General features: G+C 42.4%; 1 protein-coding gene across 1 annotated transcript; it reads left to right on the top strand.

Moving 5' to 3' along the window:
• Positions 1 to 1,254: 1,254 nt before the first annotated feature.
• rab11fip5a (RAB11 family interacting protein 5a (class I)) lies at positions 1,255 to 24,687 on the top strand. The gene is made up of 5 exons (XM_036573951.1): positions 1,255 to 1,634; positions 11,681 to 12,192; positions 13,187 to 13,925; positions 19,772 to 19,901; positions 21,845 to 24,687. Exons 1-5 carry the CDS (start codon positions 1,255 to 1,257, stop codon positions 22,100 to 22,102), a joined length of 2,019 nt encoding a protein of 672 aa, XP_036429844.1. The 3' UTR covers positions 22,103 to 24,687.
• The last annotated feature ends 227 nt before the right edge of the window (positions 24,688 to 24,914 follow it).

Here is a 24,914-nt window from a genome sequence, read left to right as displayed (position 1 = left end):
TTTATGGTTCTATATAGAACCATTATCTTTACTAAAGAACCATTGAAGAGCCATCTTCTTTAATGGTATAGCAAAAAGGGTTCTGTATAGTATTAGAAAGGGTTTTTGACTCTTGAGTGGGACCCTTTTTGGCACTATATAGAACCATTTTAAAAGAGTTCTTTAAAGGACTATATAAAACCTGTTTTTTCTTTACAGAGAACCATTTGACCATGCAAAGAACCATTTATGCATTCAATTTGTTCTTTGGGTGTCCAGGGTTCAATATAGACTGGCAAATACAGCAAATACCGCACTTAGGCTAAAGTTTACTGTCTGGAATGATTACTTGTCAATCCATTCTCTCCCGTCAGGATGGAGGACGGTCAGACAGAGTTCCTAAGTGATTTAAGTTGGGTTTTGGGTGTTATGCAAAGGTAATGCTTATCACAACAGGGAGGAGAGTGTGTTTGTGTTTTTACAGAGCCAGCAATGTGAAGCATTTCTACAGCCACACCCGGGCATTTTGGGAACTTGCCCAAAGTGCACTCAGATCATAATGTGATCAGCCAGGGCCGGGCTGCTCCTCTAGAACTAACACCGTCTACTTTCTCCTGCACGTTCTCAGCCCCAGCGCTAACGGGTCGAGCCGGTAGCATTTTTCACTCGCTGCTTTCCCCCCTAAAAAATCCGCCCGTCCTCCCTCAGCTCGTTGGGCCTCTGCAGTGTTATGTCATCGCAGGGCGGCAGGACTCCGCCACCGCCTTCCACCGCTCAGCAGCAGCTCGCCAGCGCGTGTAAAGCATCAAAGGAAATGCGGTCGAAATAGAGCGGCTTGTGGATTTCGAGCGCGAGGGCGTTTTAAACGCTCGCTTTGAAGTGAAGTCCAGGCTCCTGGCAGAAAGCGAGCACGCACTTCCTTCCTCGTGCTGCGGAGGGGATAAAGCAGTGACGTCGGCGGCGGACCGGCTGTAGCAGCGCCGAGGAGGAGAGCGAGAGCGACATCGACAGAGAGCGAGAGAAGAAACACACGAATACAAAAGAAAGAGAGAAACAGAGAGAGAGGGAGGACTGTACATTTCAGAAGGAAGAGGCCACTGCAGTAAAAAATAATGCTGGACAGCGTGAGACTGAGCTGCTAACGGCTAAGCAGGAGCAGCGGCGGCGGACTGGGGCTTCGTTCGCACGCGCGCGCGCGCGACACACTCTTCCCCTCCGTCCGCCCTCTATGTCTCCGGGCGCCGTGCGCGCGCCCCCGCCGCCGCCGTCGCCGCCATGTGCTCGGTGAACGCCGCGGACGAGGAGCAGAGATGGGTGCCTACGCACGTGCAGGTGTTGGTGATCCGCGCGCGCGGCTTGCGCGCCAAGGGCAAGCACGGCACGAGCGACGCGTACACGGTCATCCAGTTGGGCAAGGAGAAGTACTCCACGTGCGTGATGGAGAAGAGCACGGAGCCCGAATGGGGCGAGGAGTGCTCGTTCGAGCTGCAGACCGGCGCGCTCGAGCAGAGAGGCCGCGAAGCGTGCGCGCCGGGAAGCTGCGACCTGACCCTCACCGTCATGCACCGCGCGCTCATCGGCCTCGACGTGTTCCTGGGCCAGGCTGTGATCCCGCTGGATAAGGCCTTCCACCAGCGGAAATGCATGAAAAACGAGTAGGTTTGTCCTCTGTTCTCTTGTTTGGGTTGCATATTTGCTTAGTCACCGCGGCGCGTGAGCTCCAGGTGAACGTGTAAGCCTGCAGAACAGTTGCAGAGGTTGATGGTGGTGTGTAAACATGGTCAGCATTGGGTTTCTATTGGCAACGAATGAGTACCGAGCACGCTCCCAGTGCTGGATCCCCCTACACACTGCTGCAATCCTCAGTTCCGCAGTCACGCCCTCCTCGTTTCTGTTTCCAGTTGCTAGGGGGGATTTTAGTGAAGGAGGCCACTCACTGATTCTGACAGTGCAGCTGCATGTCGTCTGTGTTTTTCATTCTGCTCTCAGTTAAACATGCATCTGCCCTCAAGGTCACAGCATGTAAACTGAATGTGAAGTAACTGATGCATGGTTTCTTTGATGCCATGGAGATTGATGAGCAGCCCGTTTTCCATATTCTGCTGTGTCAGCTTTTGGATTATGTAATCGTAATGCAGAATGAAAGCAGGTCTCAGCTGGCATCCTCATGATGCTGCTGTTTTCAGAATGGTTCACTAACACAGCTGCTTTCTGATTCACAGGCCTTCAGATCTGGTGATAAACAAAGAGCCTTCAGTAGGATTAAACTGAATTAGGTGTTTAGAGAAATCCACTCCCTTTGAGTACATAGTGACCTCTTTTCGGGTGCTTAGAGAAGACGTTTTAGCATGTACTGCCTCTCTGACTGTTCATTGGCCTGCATGATGTGCAGTGTAAGCAACCACACATTGAATACAGCTGACTAGGTGCTGGGTCTTAATACTGACCACTTCTCATAAACATCTTGGTAGTGCTCCACAGTATGTTGTTTGTTGATCAATATTGCAGTGATGACCTCTGCAGAAGGCTGCAGTACAGTGTTCTCACATGCTTTCACTTTTGTTCTCCACTGAGTCAGCCTGGTACTTTGCGAACAGCAAGCAACTGTGCAGATCGAAGTCACCAGCAAGATTTTTTATCAAGAAGAGCAACAAATCAGATATTTATTGTGCTATATTGTTTACATGCTAACTGATTTTAACACAACCTTTTTAATATACTAGCATCAGTGCTGATCCAGAGAGCTTGCTGTTGTGTGTTTTGTATTTCCATATTTGCTGTTGTTCTCATATTGACACCATCTAAATTATACCTGAAACATTTCCAAACAGGATTGGCTATTTAATAGCTTGAAAAGTTTCTAGATTACTGTAGCAAATCAGTGTCCCTAGGTCTGGAGACTGTCTGACTCGCTCTGAATTGTATCAAGATTAAGCCCCCTTCTACAGTCAGTGTCTGGAAATGCTTTTCAGATTACACTGGGGGCATTTCCACCTAAAACCATCATTTAATATGTCGTCGTGTTATGCATTATTCTGGGGGCAGCACTGTACTCTTCAGCCTCATCACTTTGGAAGAGTTCACATGATTTTGTGTTCTCACTACAATACCCAGCATGCATTACGCAAATGAATCACACAATCATTGGGAATCCCTATGTTGCGCAACAAATCCTCATTGCTGTGGTGCTAGGCTGCATATGTGATATAGCGCTTACCTTGACTGGACGTCAGACTTTTTCGTTAAAGGAACCATTCAGCAAACTAGTGAAAAAAATCAAAAAGACCGTCTCAAATTTATTTCCACCTTCAAGTTACATCATCAGAGGGGAAATTCATGGTTTTAAACCAGGAAGACTCACTTTAGAGACTTTTTTGGTACAGAAGCCAAGTAGGCTGAGTTACAAGACCAGGCAAATCAGCTTGTTTACAAACCGATGTAGCAATATTCTTGTATATTTTTATTTTAGATAGATTGCCTCTTAAAGTAGGATGAAGATCTGTTATATACACAAGTTTATATAAGTGTTTGTTTATTTGTGTGAGAAGTATAAGTGCATCAAGATAAATATTCATCCTCGCCACTTCCTGTGTAGGTCCAGGAAACAGGAAATCACTTTGGTTGGTAAGAAAGTCATGACTCAGAATAAACGTCCTCCTGTGTTGATGCAAGTTTTAAAAAACTTGCTTACTTAGATTAGAAAGAGCAGAAATAGAGCTAAGTAGAGTATCAGGAGTCAGTAATATAATGAAGTCCACAGGATAGAGTTTCACCTCTTAGACTGGAGTGATGCAGCCTGTTTTTCTTGCTTCTGACCCAGTAAGAATAGCCAAGGAGAACAGACAACGGGTCATTTTTAAATACATTGAATGTTGGCTTGTTTCAGCCTGCAGGATACAGTTTCTCTGTCTGTGTGAATTTTCTGTTTTCAGTTTGAGTTACATTCTGTATTTGGTCACTTCTGGTTTGCGTTGGTGTTTCCCCTATTTGTGTGGGTGAAATATGTAGGCTGCAGATTGTGCTTGACTGTCAGAAACCTCAGCTAATGTGTGAGAAAGGATAGCCTGGCATGTTAACCAGTGAAACAGCACTTAATGTGTGTACTAGCATATGTTGGATAGTTTGATACTTCAGTGGTCAACTCTGACATGTGGATGAACACCAGTATATGCCAAGTTTCCTGCACTGGCTCTTGTGGTGTGGATGAAGGCAGGCCTACTCGAGTGAGGCTATAATGTCTCGTATTGTTCTTCAGAGACGTGGTCACCGGGACCACAGTGGGTGGAGTTGTGTGGTTCAACTTTAAAGTGGGGAGTAAAACAAGTGTTATAAACACAGAAGACCTAGATGGGTGGAGAAGTGTGTGGGGCGAGTGGGTAGAGAGAGAGAGACAGACAGACTGGGCTGCTGTTTTGTTCTATAGTCTGGAAAAGGGTTTGTTGATCAAATTTAGCTTCACCCTTATCTGAACTCCTAACATACCATCATGAATCTCCAACCCAGCTATGTTAAAAAAGGTTCCTAAATGGTTATTGGCTTGGACGTGTGGTTCTAGGAAAAAGCTTTCCTCAGTACAGAACAGGAGTGCACAACAAGCACAGTTTGGTGGTTCCCCTACTCAAGCACAGCCACTGAACCTGGCAATTAACACGAATTGAATCAGCTGTTTTTGCATAGGTAAATCACCAGACTTTGCAGGACAGTGTCCCTCCAGGACCAGAGTAGTGCACTCCGGGTATAGAACCTTTACGTTGTGAGAAGGTTCTTTTAAGATTCAAAAGGTTCTTCAGATTTTTGACACATTTGCTAAAGTAGTTTTTCAAAGAAATCATGCATTGAAAGGTTATTTAAAGAACCACAAGACTTTTTTATGGCATTGCTTGAAAAAAAATCTTAAGAGTGTATTTCTCATGAACTTTCACCGTTTTCATGACCTGTTGGGTAGCTGCTAGTGTGGCTGCGTATTAAATTTCAGTACTTTCTGACACCTACCAAATTACTTTTAAAACTGTCTGTCATTTATTTCTCAAAGTCAGTACCGAGACAGTCAGGGAAATTATAATCGGATCTCATCTGGTGACGCTAGACACACAATTTAGTGAAAAGTGCAGGTGGAATCGACTAAAGTTTATCCAGATATGATCCAGACATGAAACGCATGTTTATGTAAGGTGTAAACAGGCTCAGTAAGCCAATAAGCATGCTTGTTCCAAGAGCTAGACTGCTGGTTAGCTGTCAAAATTATATTCTGCTTGCATGTTGTTGTTGTTGTTGTTATTATTGTTATTATTATTATTATTATTATTATTATTATTATTTTTGTTCCTTCTTGATTAGTCTGCAATCCTTAGTCTGTAAATACACTCACCGAGCACTTTATTTGGAACACTTATACATCTGCGCATTCATGCACTTATCTAATCAGCCAATTGTGTGGCAGCAGAGCAGGGCATAAAATTGTGCAGAAATGGCCCAGCAGCTTCAGGTAATGTTCACATCAACTATCAGTAATTTTGACCGTGGCATGATTGTTGGTGCCTGACGGGCTCATTTGAGTATTTCTGTAACTCCTGATCTCCTGGAATTTTCATGCACAACAGTCTCTACAGTTTACTCATAATGGTGCAATGAAGAAAATTGTTAAGTGAGCGGACAGAAGATCAGACAGAAAGGCCTTGTTGATAAGAGAGGTCAACAAAGAATGGCCAGACCGAGCTGAAAGGCTACGGTACTTCAGATAACCACTCTGTACAACTGTGGTAAGCAGATGAGCATCTCAGAATACACAACACACTGAACCTTGAGGCGGATGGGCTACAACAGCAATAGGCCATGTCGGGTTCCATTTCTGTCAGCCAAGAACAGAAAGCTGAGGCTGTAGTGGGCACAGACTCACCAAACCTGGACAGTTTGTGATTTAAAAAATGTAGCCTGCTCTGATGAATCTTGATTTTTGCATAGGTGGTAGGGTCAGAATTTGGTGCCAACTGTATAAATCCATGGATCCAACCTGCCTTGTGTTATGTTAGCCACACCACGTATTTGATCATTCAGAAATCGGTATCAACCTAATTTTTTTTTAAACAACACCCAGCAGTAACTGCTATTGTTACTCGGTAGCACATTCACATCTACATGTGGAATTCGGACGTCTCTTCACTCAGCACTGGCAGCATCACAGAACAAAATATATATATATATATCTGCTGATATTTCCCCTCTCACCTTTCCCCTTTTAATATTTCTGTTTTACCAAGCCAATAAGGTAAGGAGCACTAGATCATATTTGAGCATTGGAACCAACTCTCCAAATATGTTCTTGGCACCTTGTGAAAAAACCTGTCACCTTCTCACTAACATGAAGACACATCCATGACACAGTGTAAGGGCAGCTAAGTGTTCTGAGTGGACAGGCTTTTCAGAGAGCAGAGAGTGAAGGAGTGGAGAGTGTTTGATTTCCTGTTAGAGATACTGGAGATTATGGAGGTCTTTGATATTTTTATAGGAATTTTGTTTGGTATGTCCCTGTGTGAGTGTGTTAGTGTAGAGGTCAGATGTATGCCTGATTAATTTCATGTTTTGAAGTGGTGTTTTAATGCTATCCTTACCTGAACACAGAGAGTCTGACAACTTATTTACATATTTCTGTAAAGAAAGCATATTTCCTTAACAAGGAAGTGCAAATGTGTGCATGTTTGAGTCTCTGCAGCAGTAATTTCGCAGGCCAAACTTCTGCCTATCGTTGGAGAGTTTGATGCATTTTGTCCTTTAACAGAGACAAGAATTACCTACTTTGACTGTAAAGGATGTTTGACTGACATGCAGAATAATCTACCACAGACCACGGTTTCATCGTGGTGTGTATGGGCGGATGATGATTCAAAACAGGGTGTCCAACAAAACAAAAAGATGCATACCAGTTTGTTTCCCGCATCTGCAAACATGTGAGGTTATTTTGCTTATAACGCTTCGAAGAAAACTGAGCTTATTTTTTGAACGAAAACACCTCAGAACAAACCTGCAGTGAAAATGACTGTGGCCGTGAATAAGAAATGATGAAAAGGTGTTGCTGAGGAACGTATAATACCTTACATGCACTATTCTGGTCATCTAGAGGATGGTTTTGATTGTATTTTCTTTCCAAAAGCTGAAAAAAATATTGCACTAAACTATGTGGAGGACCTCACAGCTTAATGAAAAAAACATTAAGAGGGAGAGTTGTGCTAGCTCTAAGGTAAGCTAAACTTTATCTAGGTTACTGTATTCTCTGAAAATCATTTTAATATGATGTTTAATGATGACTAATGTTACAGAGGCATGTTAATCTGCTGGCTAACTAATAAGCTTTTCTTAGCTGCTTACAGTTAACTTGATGAATCAGTCAGATTAAACAGTACTGTACAACACACATTTGAGATTGAAAAATTGTGTGTAAAGAGGAATATTAATGCACTTGTACAGATACTATTCTTTGTAGTGTTTAATTAAAGTTTGCTAAAAGACCTTGTATAAAAGATGATGAGTCCACCTTAGCACTGATGTTCAACATCTAACGTTGCTCTGACTAGCTCCATTGCCCTAAACCTCCAGTTCAGTGCCCCAGCATTAGAATTCGAAGCTCCAGTTGCAGTTAAGATATAAATGTGAGAGTCTGTCCCATAGAGAATGTAGCTTTCTACCCGTCATTGTCAGTTTTATGCAGATTAAAATAGCATTTGACAAAAGGGACACACAAGATACAGGAGAGATAAGGAGAGATGAGAATTTAGCTGCAGATAATATCTTGTCTAATCTTAGTACCTTATTGTGGTTTCTGCTAAAACTCAAAAGGGGACGCGTGACATTTCCGAGAAACATCTGAGCAACAGGAGACTAAAGCAAAAGTCTGCTTTGTTTTTCTATCTAATCTCATTTGTCTAGGAGGAACTAAGAGATGTTTAGGAGATCCCTTTTTTGATTTTTCTTTCCTATGGGTAGGTTTTTCAATTAGCCCCCCCCCCCAATTTCTTTGTTCATCTCAGCTGCCTGATTTTAGCTTATGTTCTCTTCGTTGTTTAAACATGCCTGTGGATTTATTGTGCAGCGTGTTTCAGTGTTGGTTGGGTGTACGTGAATCCTGCATTCAAGTTGTTTGCTATTGTTTTGTATCACCAAAGGACTGAAGCAGTGGAATAGGAAGGGTTATGACTATACGTCTGTCAGGAATAGGCTGTATGTAGGCCTTATGTAACGACATTGCTTTAGAGCTCCTTTGGAAATTAGATCTACCAAGCTGGCCCACCCCTTTTTCACCAGCCTGCCCAAAAGTGTATTTCTGCCTGTGCCACTGCGTGTACATAGAAAATGTAAAATGATACAAGTGCAGTGTTTGTAGTGAAGGAGATCTAGAAAAATAATATAAAAAAAAGACAGTTGTTTTGTATCACTGGCAGTTGTTGCCTGAGCTGAATTTGAATGGGAGATAAATAGATAAGTGCAGACAACTGAAGAGAAAAAAAATGATTAAAGATTTTTAAAGAAGTATAAACTTCACTTTGCAGTCATGTACTTTTTTTTCATGCCACCTTGCTTGACATGAACAAGCATAAATTGATTCATTTGCATTTAAACAACGTTTCCCAGTGTCACCTTCGGTTGGTGTGCTACAGTCCAGTAACCATAGCAACATTGCAATGTATGGGAGGAAAGATCTAGGACATTGGGGTGCAGCACATTTTGTGCTGAGTGTGTGTATGAAGAAACTACATAATGTAAAGGTATAAGTGTACAACAGTGAGTTGAGAGAGACAGAGAGAGGTTGAATTGCAGTGTTTTCTCTGGGGTGTTCTGATTTTAATCTCTGGACTCATAATTATGTGGAAGGAATGCAAATTTGTGTGTGCATGCATGTGTATATTGCACAGTTTTGCAGATCAATATTGCTGATGGTCAGAAAGCTGAGCCTTTCTTTGGTTCTGCATTTGTCAGCATTTGTGTGAGAGAGAGAGAGAGAGAGAGAGAGAGAGAGAGAGAGAGAGAGAGAGAGTGTGCGCATCTGTGCATATTAATGCATATATGTGCACAATCCTGTACATAGCTGGAAAACAGGAATGCACCCTGTTCGCACCATGTAATTATATACCTGGAGTCATGTTAAAAGAGTGTACCTAATGGCAGTTAATGACAATAGAAGTCATTTCTTTGTGTGTGTGATGCAACCCACAGAGAAGTGTACAGTAATGATATACTTCTACCTGCAGGGCAAAGAAGGGGTGGACAGCAGAACCCTGTTGTTATGAGTTTCAAAGTGACATTTAGTTTTCATAAGGCTCTGTCTTGAGTGAATGTGTGTGGTGTGAAGGAAGAATTCAATAAACCCCACATTCTTACCACATTCTCTTGAGGACATTTCATTATACCTTTTGAAGCCAGAAAGAAGATAATGCCTTATGCCTTGGTGATGTGGTATGTTGTTTATAAGATCATGAAGTGAATCTATATTTTGCATTATGGCTAGATGTGATGGTGGCAGGAAGGGTGTTAAGAAAATGTTTATTTTTATGTTCACACAGGATGTTCAGACACTTCATGAGGAACTAGGGCCGGTTAATGATGTCTTTATAGCTTGACTGGTTGAAGTTCGCAATTCGTTGTTTCCTTCTTGAGATTTATTGCCCAAGTAAGTTGGTTGCCAGTTCGTTAGCCCCATCCGATAGTGACACTGCCATGCAATTTAGACAAAAAGAAGTACTTTTCAAATAGACATCAATGATCAAAGTGATTGGCGATAAGTCAGAATGCACTGCCACCATCTTTTGTGTGTGGTGCACAGCGAAGATTCATCATTTTATACTGAAATTACAATTTGAAAGAATGTCATTTTCTAATCACAAGAGCTGCAGTTTTAGCTTAAACCTACATTATCAGCATCATTAATAAGGTCAAAACCTTATCACAAAACTATGATAAAACAATGTCTCAGGCATCAGACTATTTCATGTAATAACTTTGTGAAGGAGCTTGTTCTGTTCAGTAAGTTTCTCTAGAACAGATTATTTCACATCAGACCAGTCTGAATGACTTTGTTTACTTCTTAACCCTTGTGCAGATATTTTAGAATATGAATGGAATTCCCTTTTAAGTGGGGAAATTTAACTATATAAAGCTGAGCTTGTGAACTGACGTTAGATGAGTCAGACCAATAAGAAGCAACAGAACACCCGTGTGCTGTGTACATAACAACCACAACTAACTGCCAGTCTTATACATTTTCTCTAAATTGTGCAGCCCAGGTAGTTTCACACTTAACCAGTGAAATTCAGTTCAGTAAGTTTGACATTAAAGCTGCAGAATCCAGATGTTGTAGAGCTCATCAATGCTGAGTTTATCAATACAAGCATTCAGCGGTCAGTTTTACCATCCTGCAGGGCTGTTGGCCATGTGTTCAGTCCTACAGCAGGTGCAGCAGTCACAATACAAAGGTGAGCATTAGCACAGCCAAGAAATTTCACCTGGCAACCCTTCTGAGTCAGGAGTGTTACAAGCAGTGAAGTGCAGGTGGCCTCCAAGAATTGACCATATTTATAAACTATATATATATACAGAATGATCCGCTGCTCTGTGGGGCTCCTGTGATGATCCATGTATAATTATAATAATCTGTCTGCAAATGACACAAAAAAGTAAAACATTAAAAGAAATGAAAAATAAATTATTTTTTACTTCTTTGTAGGCCCACAAAATATGAGCATATAATGGTTTTTTTTTGTTTTTTTTGTTTTGTTTTTTTAAATCGTTATTCTGGTGGTGTTGGAGGTAAAAGTGAAGGTGCTGACTAGGGATGAAACAACATGGGGATTGTAGGTCAATGCCTGTATTTTTCGTGTCTGCATCTGGCGATATGTAAACATTTATAAAATGTAGAAATGTAACATTTTGTTCTTATAGTGTTACCTAAATGTTCTGCCTTTCCAGAGTACAATAAATACATGATTCCTATATCAGCATGCATCCCTGGTGTAACCATAACTATTTCTGTTACTGAATGTCTTTTAGTTGGTAGAGGTTAGCAACGATGTACTGGCCTCTACTAAAGGAAATGCTGCCTCCTCAGAGATCTGATCTCTTTATGGTGATCTGGATCATTATTTGCATTGAACAAGCATTGATTGCTTCTCAAAGTTGTAAACTAAGGTCTGTTTATGAACAGCTCTATATACGGTGGATTTGGGTAAAGTGGGATAGATTAAAGAATATTTTTATTATTATTTAATAGCCTAATATTTCTACATTGCAATGTTATGATAGCCAGCCACAGTATGGATTTAAAGAATACACACATGCTTAGTTTTTCTTTTTTCCACACTATTGCTATTTAGCAATATTCAACAATGTTGCTAAATAAAGAATTTAGTTTTTATTTGCACTGGGTGGACGAAACCCTTTGTGTGTTGCTGAAAACAAATACGCCAGAACCTATGGAGTAACACAAAATTGAGACACAAAAAAATGGAACAAACATGATTAACTTTTTTTAAATAGTATGGAATGAAGCTTAAAGCTTTGACCTAATATATTCAGTGTTGTTGTTCAGTCATTTTATTCAAGTAGTTATGGAAAGCTTGTATTGATAGATTCATGTTTCCCCATTGAGAATGGCAAATTTAACAAATATTCACCCAATATTTTCTTTCTATTAATTCTGTTATTTTTTTTCCACCAGATGGTACAAGCTTCACTCTAAGACTGGTAAAAAGGAGAAGGAGAGGGGAGAGCTGCAGGTTACAGTGCAGTTTACTCGCCACAACCTAACGGCCAGCATGTATGACCTCTCTATGAAAGACAAGCCACGATCTGCCTTTGGCAAACTGCGAGAGCGGATGCGAGCCAAAAAACGTGGTGGAGATGAAGAGTCCTCCTCAGCCATTGTCCCTGGGGGCTATGGGGCCCTGGCACGGATGAGGGGACGGCTGCCCAGTGATGGAGGTGGAGAGGAAGACTATGAGGACGATGAAGGTGGGGAGCTGAGGAGGAGTAAGATGAGGAGTTTCTTCCTGCGGGGAAGGTTAAGGAAGTCTTCAGACACGCGCTCCAGCACCTCTCTGGGCTCAGAGAGCAGCGAGTCGTCTTCCAGAGGGGGCAGCCTCAGTCCCACTGCTGGCATTAGTGTGGTGGTCTCTGATCTGTCCAACTCCCCCAGCAACAGCAGCAACCTGACTGCAGACAACAGCCCAGGTATATTGTCAGTATTGTTTTAAAAAAAAAAAAATGCCTTAACTTTTTTTTTTTTTCATTTGAACATGCCAGCTGCCATTTACATTTTGTGAATGTTTCATAATAAATAGACCAATACATTTTTGGAAGAAAGGCTAACCATTCATGTTGCATCAAAAGATTAATGGGTGGAATTCTCTCCCCTCTCTCATTAAACTGCTTCAGAGATTTGAGGTTTTAGAATTTAAATTACTGCATTATTACTCATTGATATTTAGTACAGCTTTATGCAGGCCTGAGATTTTAGTCCAAGTATAGCCTGAGGATATCCTTTCCTAGCCCAACCTGAACCAGTACTCAGCATGGCATATTGAGCCTGATCTAAACCCACCCCAGCCCAAACCACATCATGTTTTGTGTCCAGAACTGGCCGGAGTATGACTGAAACTGCCTCGAACCAGTCCATATTCGCTCAAAGTGCAAAATAAACCTGACTAGAGAGTCACGGTTACCATGGACTGAAAGTAATAGTTGTCATTAGAGCACAGATAAATGAAATGTAGATGTGGTTTAATAATCAGCTGTGCAGAATTAATTATTTTATTAGTCAAATAGTCAATGCTTTTGAACAGCATCTCAAATGGTTTTATTAACGTTCCATACTGTGCTGTTCTCACACTGTGCAGGGCTGACATAGCAAGATGCTATCCTTCACCTGTTTAATGCCAAAACTGACTGTTTATGTCCCATTTTCTCATGACTGTGGGCCTCAAGCTGTTCCAAAACCCTACACCAACTTTACACTAATCATTGTCATAGCCCAAAGGCCAAACCGTAACAATTAGCAGTATTAATGAATGAGGACTAACAAAACAAGCCTTAAGGTTATTTTGTCATTTTACTGTTTTCGTGTGGACATTTAGTCGCTTAAACCATGCATATTTTTTATGTTGTAAGAAAAATTGTTATTGCATCTCTATAACTGAATTAAACTCTTTTTCTTTCACTTCTTCAGAGCACACAGTAGCACCCTCACCGCAGGTCTCTCCTGTCAGGCACATGTTTGACGATGAGCCATGTGACTTTAGCATCCCGGTGCCTCGTTCCCTAAAAAACAACAATGACACCCCCATTCTCCTGCCCTCTGTCTGTGTGAATGGCAATCCAGTGGAGACATCTCCACTCACTCACCAACCGCCCTCGCTGATACTGCAGCAACCCAAGCCACAGACCCAACAAGAGCCAACCAAAACTCCACCTCAGAAGAGTTCACCAGAGAAAACCAAACTGACTCAGGCTCAAATAGCAAAACTTCCAGAACCCAAACCCCAACCCAGCGCAGAGCCTCAGAGCCAGCTGCCTAAGGTGGAGTCTAAGCTCAGGCCTGAGCATCAGCTGCCTACGCTAGGCTTGCTGAAGAAGGGCTCTGCACTCTCCCTCTCCTTGCAGAACATCTCTCGCCGTGGAGAAGAGCACCAGGGTGGAGGCCCAATAGATGGCCGCCGCTGGTCCTTTGATAAACCTGGAGAAGAAGAGAAAGCTGCCATCGCTGCTGCTCTGGAGCATGCTGGGTTGGTTTCTGATGAGCCCGAGGTGGAGACGACTGTTTCTGAGACAGAAGTTCAAAGCAAGAAGAAGCGGGGCTTGTTTTCACATGGGCGGGGCAGTGAGTCTGCTGGAAAAGGCTCAGAAGGCCAGCCACCTACAGAAGGAAAACACAGAGGATGGTTCAGCTCTAAGGACAGTAAACCCAGGTAAACAGCAATATTGCCTATACATTACAAAGAGGCAAAAAAGTTAGTAATAAAGGAGGCGGGCCATGTGTATGTGCTATCAGTTGCTGCCGTGACTAGTATCAGCATCTGCATTGCAGAGAGGGGCGTTGCCCTGGAGACCTGAATGCCTGTGTATTTATCCCTTTCTCTCCTTCTCCCTGTCCCTCTCTATCCTTTGTGTTTCTTCTACATTCTGTCACTCTGTCCTCAACATTCTGTTTGTTTCTTGTCATTCAGAGGTGACCATGCATGGTGGACCTGATGCTTATTTAGAACTGTGGGTGTGTGTGAGGTGTGACAGTGGGTTTCTAAAGAAGTCTCAATTATTTTTGGGCAATGATCTTAACCAGTTGCACTTGTTGTTCCTGTCCTTGGTGTGTGCATTTACCATTTAGAAAGTACATTGTGTACACATACTGGCTTGGCGAGGGGATTCATTTCTTAAATGAAGACTGAAGAGTGACACCCATGCATATACACCGATCAGGCATAACCTTATCACCACCTCCTTGTTTCTACGCTCATTGTCCATTTTATCAGCTCCATTTACATATATAGGTGCACTTTGTAGTTCTACAACTACAGACTGTAGTACATCTGTTTCTCTGCATACTTTGTCAGACACAGCAGTGCTGCTGGAGTCTTTAAACTCTGTGTCCACTCACTGTCCGCTCTATTAGACACTCAAACCTTGTCAGTCCACCTTGTAGATGTAAAGTCAGAGACGATAGCTCATTTGCTGCTGCATAGTTTATATTAGTCATCCTCTAGTCCTTCATCAGTGGTCACAGGATGCTGCCCACAGGACACTGTTGGTTGGATATTTTTGGTTGGTGGACTATTCTCAGTCCAGCAGTGACACTGAGGTGTTTAAAAACTCCAGCAGCACTGCTCTGTCTGATCCACCCAGACCAGCGCAACACACACCAACACACCACCACCACATCAGTGTTACTGCAGTGCTGAGAATGATCCACCACCCATATAGTACCTGTTCTGTGAGGGTCCATGGGGGTCTTGACAACGGAAGAACAGGGTAAAAGGGGGATAACAAAGTATGCAGATAAACAGACGGACTACAGTCTGTAATTGTAGAACTACAAAGTGCACCTATATAGTAAGTGGAGCTGATAAAATGGACAATGAGCGTAGAAACAAGGAGGTGGTCATAATGTTATGCCTGATCGGAGTACATACATCAGTGGCTATACTTGGGCACCATGAGAACAACCTTTTTAGTATCTCCCTGAGAGCATGACCACAACAAATACGCTACTCACGAATTCATGAAACTTCTCTCACTAAATCTTTCACTTTGTTTATGAATATTATTAAATATGTTTGAGGTTTGGTGCTTAATCATTAATCTAAGTGTTTATATTTTCATGAATTCGAAAATTCATGAAATTTCTTTCACTTAATCTTTCACTTTGTGCAAATTATTAATTATGTTTATTGATGTTGGAGAGGACTGGTGCTCAATCATTCATCTGTTTATATTTTCATGCAAAAGTAATTAAAGTGTGTATGCATCAATATGACTGTGGTGAAACATCACAGTAAACGTTATTTCACTAACCTAGATTACGTTTAGGCTGTAGCCTCCTTTCCATTTTTATTCTTTCCCTCTCTCTGGTTCTGCTGCTCTATCAATCTTCTGATATGGCTGGATGATCATTATGGTGTTTCTTAGCTCGGCAGCGGTAGCTCTCTGCAGTGCTGCAATATAAAGCAAATGTAGCCTCATTCACTTACTCACTCTGTCACTCACTTGCACTCGTTTTGATCCTCAAACGTGGGTTTGGTTTCTGTGTGAGGGTTTGTGTTACCTCCTGCAATACTGTAGATGAGTAGCAGTCTTTTACAGAGCCACTGTCCTGTCTCTGTTATACAATGAACAGAACTGTAGTACCAGGTTAATAATGGCAGCCTGAATCCTCTACATCTGCAGTGTTGCTTAGAATTGTTCACAAAATGAATTGCCTTTTTTTATTGTTAAAAATGCCACTGCCTTAGAATAATACTGCACTTGCAATAGCAAGCACAAATTAATCATTTACATCTCTGGTATGTAGTGTGTAAATGTTAAACTGCTGGGACAGCAGTCACTAATGGTGTGGACTGTATGTGCCTTCCTTTCACAGCCAGCTGGTTGCTCCTCATGCAGACTCCAGCTCCAGCGCAACCATGCCCCTTTCACCCCTCACCCCAACTGACCCCTCACAGGGCATGACTCACCAACACACTAACCCATTCACCTCACCCCCATTGCTCTCTTCTGCCAACCCTTTCTTTTCTCTTCTGCAGCAGAATCCTTTCTTCCAGGAACTGTGTACAGTTAATCCTATAACTGATTTACCCTCTCCCTTTAGCCCCGCCCCCTGCCAACCTGAGGCACCTCCCTCCAGTACAAGGAAGCTCACCCTTCTTCCAGCTTTAGCTAAGGCTGGAAATACAAACGAACACCCAGCTGACGGAGCATCAGACACAACCACCGATTCAAACAAAATTGACTTATCAGACGATCACTGTGTGAATCCAACCATCTCCCGATCTGAGAAAAATTCTGACTGGGACAACTTCATTAGTGATAGATTAAAGCCCTCAGATCACCTAAAGAATGAGACTCTGACAAATAATCTTCCTCCTGCACTGAATGAACCATCTGGCCCGAAACCCCCATGTGTTGAGAGTGGGCTGGCGGTGTCTAATAAGGGTGACGCTCTAGGAAGTAACACTAGCCCAGCATGCACTTTGATTATAGATAATTTAAAGCCTTCTAATACACTTCCTCACCCTTCAGGAAGTGAAATTAATTCCATTTGCTCCAACATTTTCAATACTGACCTCGATTCTGTTGTTCAGGAAGCTCCACTGTCTGACTTTGACTCCTCCTTGCCTCTGAACTCAAACATGGAGTTCTCTGAACTGAATGCATTAGCCTGCCCTTACCCTGCACTTTCAGGCTGTTCTGTTAATCAGGACAAAGCAATTGCAGTCTCAGGCACTCAGCATTTTGTGGAGGAGTCTCAGATCTCATCCCTGTGCAGCACTTCATCGAGTGCATTATCTGAGGCATTTGTAATTCCTGAGGTTTCAGCCCTTGGCTGCAAATCACAAGATCCTCAAGGGCTTATAGTGGACGTAAAGGCCGATCAGGAAACGGTCAACAACCTTTCCTCCCTAATGTTGACAGATGATGACGCTGATAAGTCTGTGGAAACCCTCACAACATCGGTGCCTTCCTGTAAACACTTTAGCTCAGATGATACCCTGGAACCTACCGTCATAACTTTGGGCACATCAGACAAAAATCTTGACCTTCAGTTATCAAAGCCATTACAAACGGGGATGAGCAACTTCAAATCGGATGATAGTAGCAGAACAGATGAAAGGGAGACTGTGATTAAAGATAGAACACATTTGGATGATTCTCTTCTTGCCTCTACAGCAGCAGATCCTTTTGAGTTTTCAGTTCCTTCAGGCACCAATGACTGTGTGTTAAAAACAAGAGTTGTGATGGAGGAGAAAGATGCTGCAGGTGAACAAGTGTATATGTCCTTAGATAGAAGCGAAGTTAGTCTTGTCAGAGAAGGCTCACTGATTGATAACTTGGAAGTTGTCTTGACTTCTTCTCCCGGAGTCTCAGGCAATGTGCCTTTGATAAAGGAGGAAATCAGTGACTGGCAACCTGATCCATCCAAGGGTGACTTCAAGGTTGACGTTTTTACTGGCACTCATAGCGGACATCCGGAGGTAGAGATACTGCGCGGTGGCAGACAGACACTGTCTGTAGGTTGTCTCCATCCACTTAGTAAGAATGTGAGCATGGAGGCAGAGCCAGCTGCACTAAACCTGAATGCAGCACTGTCTCCTGTCAGCATGCTCTTGCACAGCCTGTATACAAGTGCAGACTCTGAGCAGTACCTCACCTGCAGGTCACAGCACAATTTCAGCTCTCTCTCTGAGCTCTCTCAGGAACCCAAGACAAAACATGACCCTTTTCAAGAAGCCAAGCCAAAATGTGTCTTATCCCAAGAGGTCTTGCCAATAAATGACCTAGCTCAGAGGAGCATGCCAGAAATACAGTATGACCACAAAAGACCTGAGCTCTTTGAAGAGCAAAAAAATGTTGAGGAGGTTTCTCAGTATAATGCCTCAAATCCACCAGTATTTCATACCTTCAAGCCCAAATCTGACCCTTCAAAGAATATTTTAGTAAACTTTGACACCATAGAAGAGGCCATGCTGAATAGTAATACAAATGAAGCAGTACTGGACTGCAATCCTTCTGTGGATGTAATGTTAAACCACGGCTTGCTACAGGAGGCAACTTTGTCAAAGGTTGATACCTCTCAGAAGATGATGGTAAGGCCAGAAGAAGAACTTCTGGAGTTAGACCCACAAAAATGTTTGTTGGATAACAAGAGCTACACGCGTGCCCTACAGGACCAGAGGTTCAGCCAAGATTTTTGTCAGTCAGCTGAGAATATATGTGGCTCTGATGTCCCATCTGAGCCAACCTCCAGCATTACCCAGGACCTAGTTAAAACAGATTTGCTCCTGGAGAATATTTTTGTGCCCCAGAACACTGCAGCACATACTGCCAGCACAAATCCTCTCGAACACCCTGTGCCTGTTGAGGCTTGCACTGATGTGGTGTTATGTCCTGATCGAACTGAGACTTCAAACACAAGTAAAAATGCAAAGGCAGCATCTACTGATGTTCCTAATGTAAGGGCCTACTTGGACAGCCCTAGATACTGGCCCTCTACAGCTGAACCACTTCCCAAACCCTCAAGCCTGGATCGGCCGACCCTGCCTTCAGGGCGTGATGTCAACTCAAACTTTTCCCTTTCTTTGCTTGACCTCTCACCCCTAGCCTCCTCCACACCACAAATGGCAGTAAGCACTAATGCTTTCCCCCTTTTCCCCTTTCCCGTAACGCCCTTTACTCCAGCAAATTCATCACCAAGTATTGTGCTGGCTGCTGCCTCTCTTCCCCCTACACAGTCTGTATCGCATACCCCTTTTTCCCAGGAAACACATCAGGTGCCCACTCATCTCAGCAGGTGAGGTTAAATGGTTAGTGGTCAAGATGAATCAGACTGAGGGTGGATGGGTGGGTAATGCAGTCTCTGTGCAGTTTCTGTGTTCTATATTTCATACACACAAAACTTCAAAGAAATAAAGAGGCTTTACAGATCTGTATAAAATATGCATTACTCATCCTGCCCAAGTCCTTGATGGATGGAGTTTATATGTGTTGCGTATTAGTGAGAACGCAGTTCATGCCAAGTAAGAATTATTTGATTGGCTTAGAATGTGAAAAGCACATAAAAGCTCCACCAGGAATAATTAAATCTATAGTGTTATGTGGTGGTGGGGGGAGTTTTCTAATAATAATACTGGACTTTTTAATTCTTTCCTTCTTTCTCCACAAAGTGCACCATCTTCCTGACTTCTTCCAATCATATTTCCTGTGATACATGCATTCATTCAGTTGTGGTTGCTGCAGTGGTGGTTTGAGTGGGTTCATTTTAGTTAGTCCCCACAAAGTTACACTCTAACAATATACAAAACTACAGTGGGGTTGACATGATCGCTGGACATTTCTTGGGTTGTTAAATACTCAGACTAATCACTGTGACTAACATGCATGGGTTTTCTCTTCACTGCACCGGAGTACTATATGACCGCTCCCTAGGATGCACTGGTTTCAGTCTTGTAAGAACTTAACACACAAAACCTGCGACATCTTATTTGTATTTGCAGTGTTACTGAATAATTTCGTATCTCGCTGTGTCCATCTTGCAATTTCACAGCCCACACCCAGTGAAGCCACTCACACCTCCAGATGACAAGAAGTCAGAGGGTCGCTCTGTGTTGGAGAAGCTAAAGTCCACTATTCACCCTGGCCGGGCTCACCATGGAGACCAGGATTCTGAAAAGAAGGTATGAATAGGTTCGAAAATCTATACTATTAGGCGTCATATTAATTTGACAAACAGAAGAAAAGAACATTGCTATTAGTGTCTCAGTGAAATGACTATATTGGCTTAAAATTTTAATCGGGGTACCAGCTCTGATCTTGGAGCAAGGGTGGTGCCACATCTCTAGAAGTGGCAGCTCCGTGACTTGGCTAAAACATGCTAGTAGAACAGTGTCCAGAGGGGACTGGTCTTCTCTTTCTTTGGCTGACCAAAGACAGTTGGGCCACGGTCTGTAATACCACTGACTAACAAAAAGTTACCTGCGGCACTCCATACAGCCTCAAACAGGTCAAAGCTTAAATACAATAATATTACAAAAAAACCTTTCTATGAACAGCATCAATGTTCATAAATGTTTTGAACCAGCGATGTTCACTGGGTTCTGCTCAGATACCTAGCTTTCTTAGCTGAAGAACATCAAATCTACATTTAGCAAGGTAGCAGGGAAGAATAAACATCGCAACTGACAAGTGCATAAATACTAGTATTGTAGAGTCAGTGTAGAATAAGACACAGGGGAGGCCATAATTCCTTAATAAAGTGCTCTTTATTAAACACCAGGGCAGAAAGGTATACACAAGGATTGAACTTGCGGGGGATGTCACCACTAACCACAGGCTTCACTCTTATGGTGACCACCAACCCACACTACCAAAACCCACTCCCCAACACAAATCAACACAATAAACACATACCACATACCTTCAACTGACAATCAGCAACATACACAACATTTAAGTCTTCTAGAGGGCCAGTTTCAGCCAGTAGTGGGTCACTACAGTATTAACAGCATTCAACAGTTTACTGAGCTGTGGCAGTCCTCTCTCTAGGCATGAAATCCAGCTGGCTACACATTTGAGCTTTTCACAAGCTAATATTGAAATTGGCCTGAACTCAGTGAATAATTGGTGGTGCATTGCCCTAGTACTTTGAAAAGTGCTGGGTCAAATGTTCTGGTGGCCATGCCTAGTGGACTGCAGTCCCTCAAAATTTGATGATTTCCCCAGACAGTCACAAATTTAAATCCCAAGACATTTAACCCCCCAAAGCCAAAGGCTGTTCTGCTGGCAATGTTATGTTACTCTCAGACTGAGGCATAGTTTGACAATACAATGTGACCAGTTTTCTTTGTGGACATAAAGTACATAATAATGAAGTTCAGTATCCCTGTTTGAACAGGGTCTAACTGTTCAAACAGGAATATTCTGTTAAGAAAGGTTCTTCAACACTCAAAGAATCATTTGAATGCATAAATCGTTCTTTGCTTGGTCAAATGGTTGTTCTTTATTATGAAAAAACAGTTGTAAAAATGCTTCTGTATAGCACCAAAAGTGCTTCCACTAATGTAACAAGTCAAAGAACCCTTTTTCAGCACTAGGCTATATAGAATCCTTTTTGCTACGAGTTTAGGGTGCCAGTTGTAGGGTGTTTGCTAAGTGTGTTGGGTGCTAGTGAATTTGTAGGTATACAGTTACTGTTCACGCTCAATTTCTCATCCATCAGTGGTAAAAGACCACCTTAGGACCAATGCTGACCAAGCTGACAAATTCTGCCTACACCCTTAAAACAGATGCACTAAAATACATAGCATATCTGACCTCCCAGGGCATCATTTTGAGTTACTTAACACAAACCAATATGTTATTTAATACAGACAGTGTGTTTTTGATCACACACATCTTCATTAGAGATATGTTCTTGAGGCCTGACGCAAAGTGTGTTGAAACAATGATGTTATCTGTGTGTTATCTTTATAAAACTATAGGAAGAGATGGGCTGCAGCCAGTAATTGTATTGCTACAAAGGGCATCTATAAAATGGTTAATCAAAGTAGGTTTCAGCAATACAAGTTAACTTGGTATAGATCAAGATACTTATTGTAATGTCTCTTCCACTTTCTCTCAGCCCCTAGTGGAGGGTGGAGGTTCCTACTACCATCTGAATCACAGTGAGCTGGTGTCCCTGCTGGTGCAGCGAGATGCTGTGCTCCAACAGGAGAGGGAGGAGTACGAGCGCCGGGGGGTGTTGCTGGAGAAGCGGGAGGTGGAGATAAGGAAGATGAAGGTTTTAATCCGAGATCTAGAGGATTACATTGACACTCTGCTTGTCCGCATCATGGAGCAAACGCCTTCGCTGTTGCAGGTCCGCTCCAAGATGAAGTGACCTGGCCAGTGCTCATCCAACCTTTCACTAACCCCCCACAAACCTTCCACAAACCTTGGGCAGATGTCGCAACCCTGCACCGCTACTGCTATCATGTAAATGTAGAGTACAGCAACCGGCATTACTGAACAGGCACAGAGGAGATGATGTATATTTGGCATGCTTAACTGTATCCAAATACACTTGGATCTCTGTGTGGGGTCCATACTTGGCAGGTACACCCCTGCTTTGGCAGGGCTTAGGGGATGCCCCCTCCTCCCTGAAGTCTTATTCTGATAGGAGAAGTATGATTTAAATTGCATCAGCTGATGTTCACTCTCTGCAACGGATGTCTCAGAGGTGCAGCTGTCCAGCTAGTTACCAAAACTGTCGGTCAGTCAAAGGGGAAGTGTGGTCTTTGAGCTAGGGTGAATCATTTCTGATGCTCGAAATAACTCATTTTACCAAATTCTCTCTTTTTTTGCTCTTCCTTTCCCATGACATTAATGGGACCTATCGCATTTTAAACATATAACGTTCTGCTGCTTGAATAGGCCGATTCTGTAGATAGAGTGAGACAGAGAAAGGCAGAGAAACAACCGGGATAGAAAGCAGAATCGGTCGGTTCTAAATCTGCTTGTGCCTCCTGTCGTGTCTTCCGCACTTTACTGACGAGCATAAGAGCAGAGGCACGCACTAACATGCTGGCTCCCCACTCCCCATCTGTGTCAGTCAGTCAGTGCCCTCCCCTCCCCCCGTCCTGCTTGAGCTAACGCACGCACATCGCTGCCAGTGCTTTCAGGTGTAATGAACGGGATATGTACTGTCCTTACTGCGTATATGCCACTCTGATGAAATGCCAAACGCTGCCTTATCATATGTCTCTGTTCTGTTGTCGCGGAAACCATCCCTTTTATTCAGCTCTGCGCCTGACCTTGAAGTACCACTTAAAGGGACGGTGCCTTCAAACTTGATTACCAACAGACTGTTAGTTTAAGTCAGGTGAAGATGTAGGATGTTACTGCCTCATTGTGGAGCTGTAGCGAACTAAAGAGAAAAAAGGATGATTATCGAATACTAAATGCCTGAAGTTGCTATAATTCAGTGTTAGTGTCATGCACAGCCGTGGCTCTGGCCCCTGTCAGTGTCCCCGCAGTGTTACTCTGATGTTACTCTAATGTCGCCACTATCAGTGTGTTTTGCAGTGTAGCACCATGTGTAGTTGTGTGGTAGAGGCCAATGTTACAGCACTTTCAAGCCACACGCACACTGGAAATGGTTCTTCCTAAAGAGCAGAGAAAATGTACTGAGTGAACACAAATAGATGCACATGCACACTGCACTAGCTCATTCTCTGAACCTAAGATATTTACAGTATTTCTGTGCTACTGTAATTCTCATAGTCCAGCCCAGCTAGAAAAGAAAAAAAAAATCAGAGGTCAGCATAATACATGTAACTCATCAGAGACTTACTGAGATGATTAGAAGCACTTCACACGTTCTGCCTCCCATTCAAATATGATCTCTGTCTCTTAGATTTTGCTGATGTATGAATGGAATGATTGGACTGCTTCGTTCAGCTGGACTGGTATGGAACGATTGTGTTGGTCAGAGACTGAAGTTTACAGTTCTTAATAAACCTGTTAGGTTTTACATTCTAGTCTTTATTTAAAATAATATTTTCTGGCTTTCTTGCACTTTTTTAATAGTTTTTTTTTTTGGAGTTCTATGCTGTTCTTTTAAAAACTCACTGTTGTGCTTGCAGAATGTCATGCTTGTTTTCTCTAATAATCATTTGTTTGTGATTTATCTGGCTTTTTTTTTTAACTACCAACACGCTGTTCTTACACACCATGACTGTGTTCATCAGGTTTTCTCTCTAGAAGTCAGTAATAATGTAGAAAGCAATAGAGCAGAGGGCTAGAGGACTGTAGGGAACTTGTGTGCATCCTGCAGTCCAGTTTGTAGGTACAAGTGCCCTTGGCTTAATGTTATGAAATGTGTCAATGGAAATGAATGTAGAAATAGGTCTGTGTGCTTTTAATTGTAGATTTGATAGAGCTACATTTCTGTAGCAGAACCTCTGGTAATTTATTTGCAAATAAAAACATTGTGTTTACAGTTCCTACACTTTTGTTTCTGCAGATCCAAGATGCTTATGTATGGAACATAAGACGATTTTCCATTGTAGCTGCAAATGTTTATTTTGAATAAAATTGTTTAAGTGAACATTTTAGTAATTTACTTTTTGCTTATTTTTGATTTGGCTTTTCTCTTATTCTCTTATTTTTGAGGAATTAATGGAGAGGACAGGTCCAGGTAAACCTTCCAGGTCATAAAGCAAACAAGAACTGACCACTCTGCAGGAATCGGGAGCTGTTTTGATTTTATTTGGTTTTTTTTTTAATCCTCTCCGGTGTTTCTCTGAGGTGCTCTCTTTGGGATGTGCAGGTTGTTCTATGACTGTCCACAGGGGGCAAACGTTTGATTGTTTGATTATCAACTAGATGAAAGATGTGCAGTCAGAGACTATCAAAGTTCAGTTCTCTGGTCTGTCCTTTTGCATCTGTGTCAACAAAATAAACTCTTTTCACTTTGGGATGGCATTTTCTGTTGTGCTTTTTTCATATTCTAAGGGCAGCATGGAAGGAAGGCAGTTCACACAATACACTGAAGAAGGAGAATGAAGAGTTAAGCATGTTTGACAGTTTTGCTGCAACTTTCTAGTTGTTTCCCAATACAGTTAAAGATAGGAGGAGCAGGTTGCACAAGGTCAGCACAGCCTGCAACAGTGAAATTTCTACAAACAAAAAGACCAAAACCGATTCTATAT

Source organism: Colossoma macropomum, unplaced genomic scaffold, assembly GCF_904425465.1.
Source record: "Colossoma macropomum unplaced genomic scaffold, Colossoma_macropomum, whole genome shotgun sequence".
Classification (NCBI taxonomy): domain Eukaryota; kingdom Metazoa; phylum Chordata; class Actinopteri; order Characiformes; family Serrasalmidae; genus Colossoma; species Colossoma macropomum.
The sequence above is the reverse complement of the archived record's forward strand: the minus strand, read 5'-3'. Positions and strand labels throughout refer to the sequence as shown.

What these genes read in the sequence shown, in the direction of transcription:
- rab11fip5a (XM_036573951.1), top strand. Translation starts at nt 1,255, where the DNA reads ATGTGCTCGGTGAACGCCGCGGACGAGGAGCAGAGATGGGTGCCTACG. An exon ending in CGGAAATGCATGAAAAACGA is followed by an intron (nt 1,635 to 11,680) that starts GTAGGTTTGTCC and finishes TTTTTCCACCAG; the next exon opens with ATGGTACAAGCTTCACTCTA. An exon ending in ACCAGGATTCTGAAAAGAAG is followed by an intron (nt 19,902 to 21,844) that starts GTATGAATAGGT and finishes ACTTTCTCTCAG; the next exon opens with CCCCTAGTGGAGGGTGGAGG.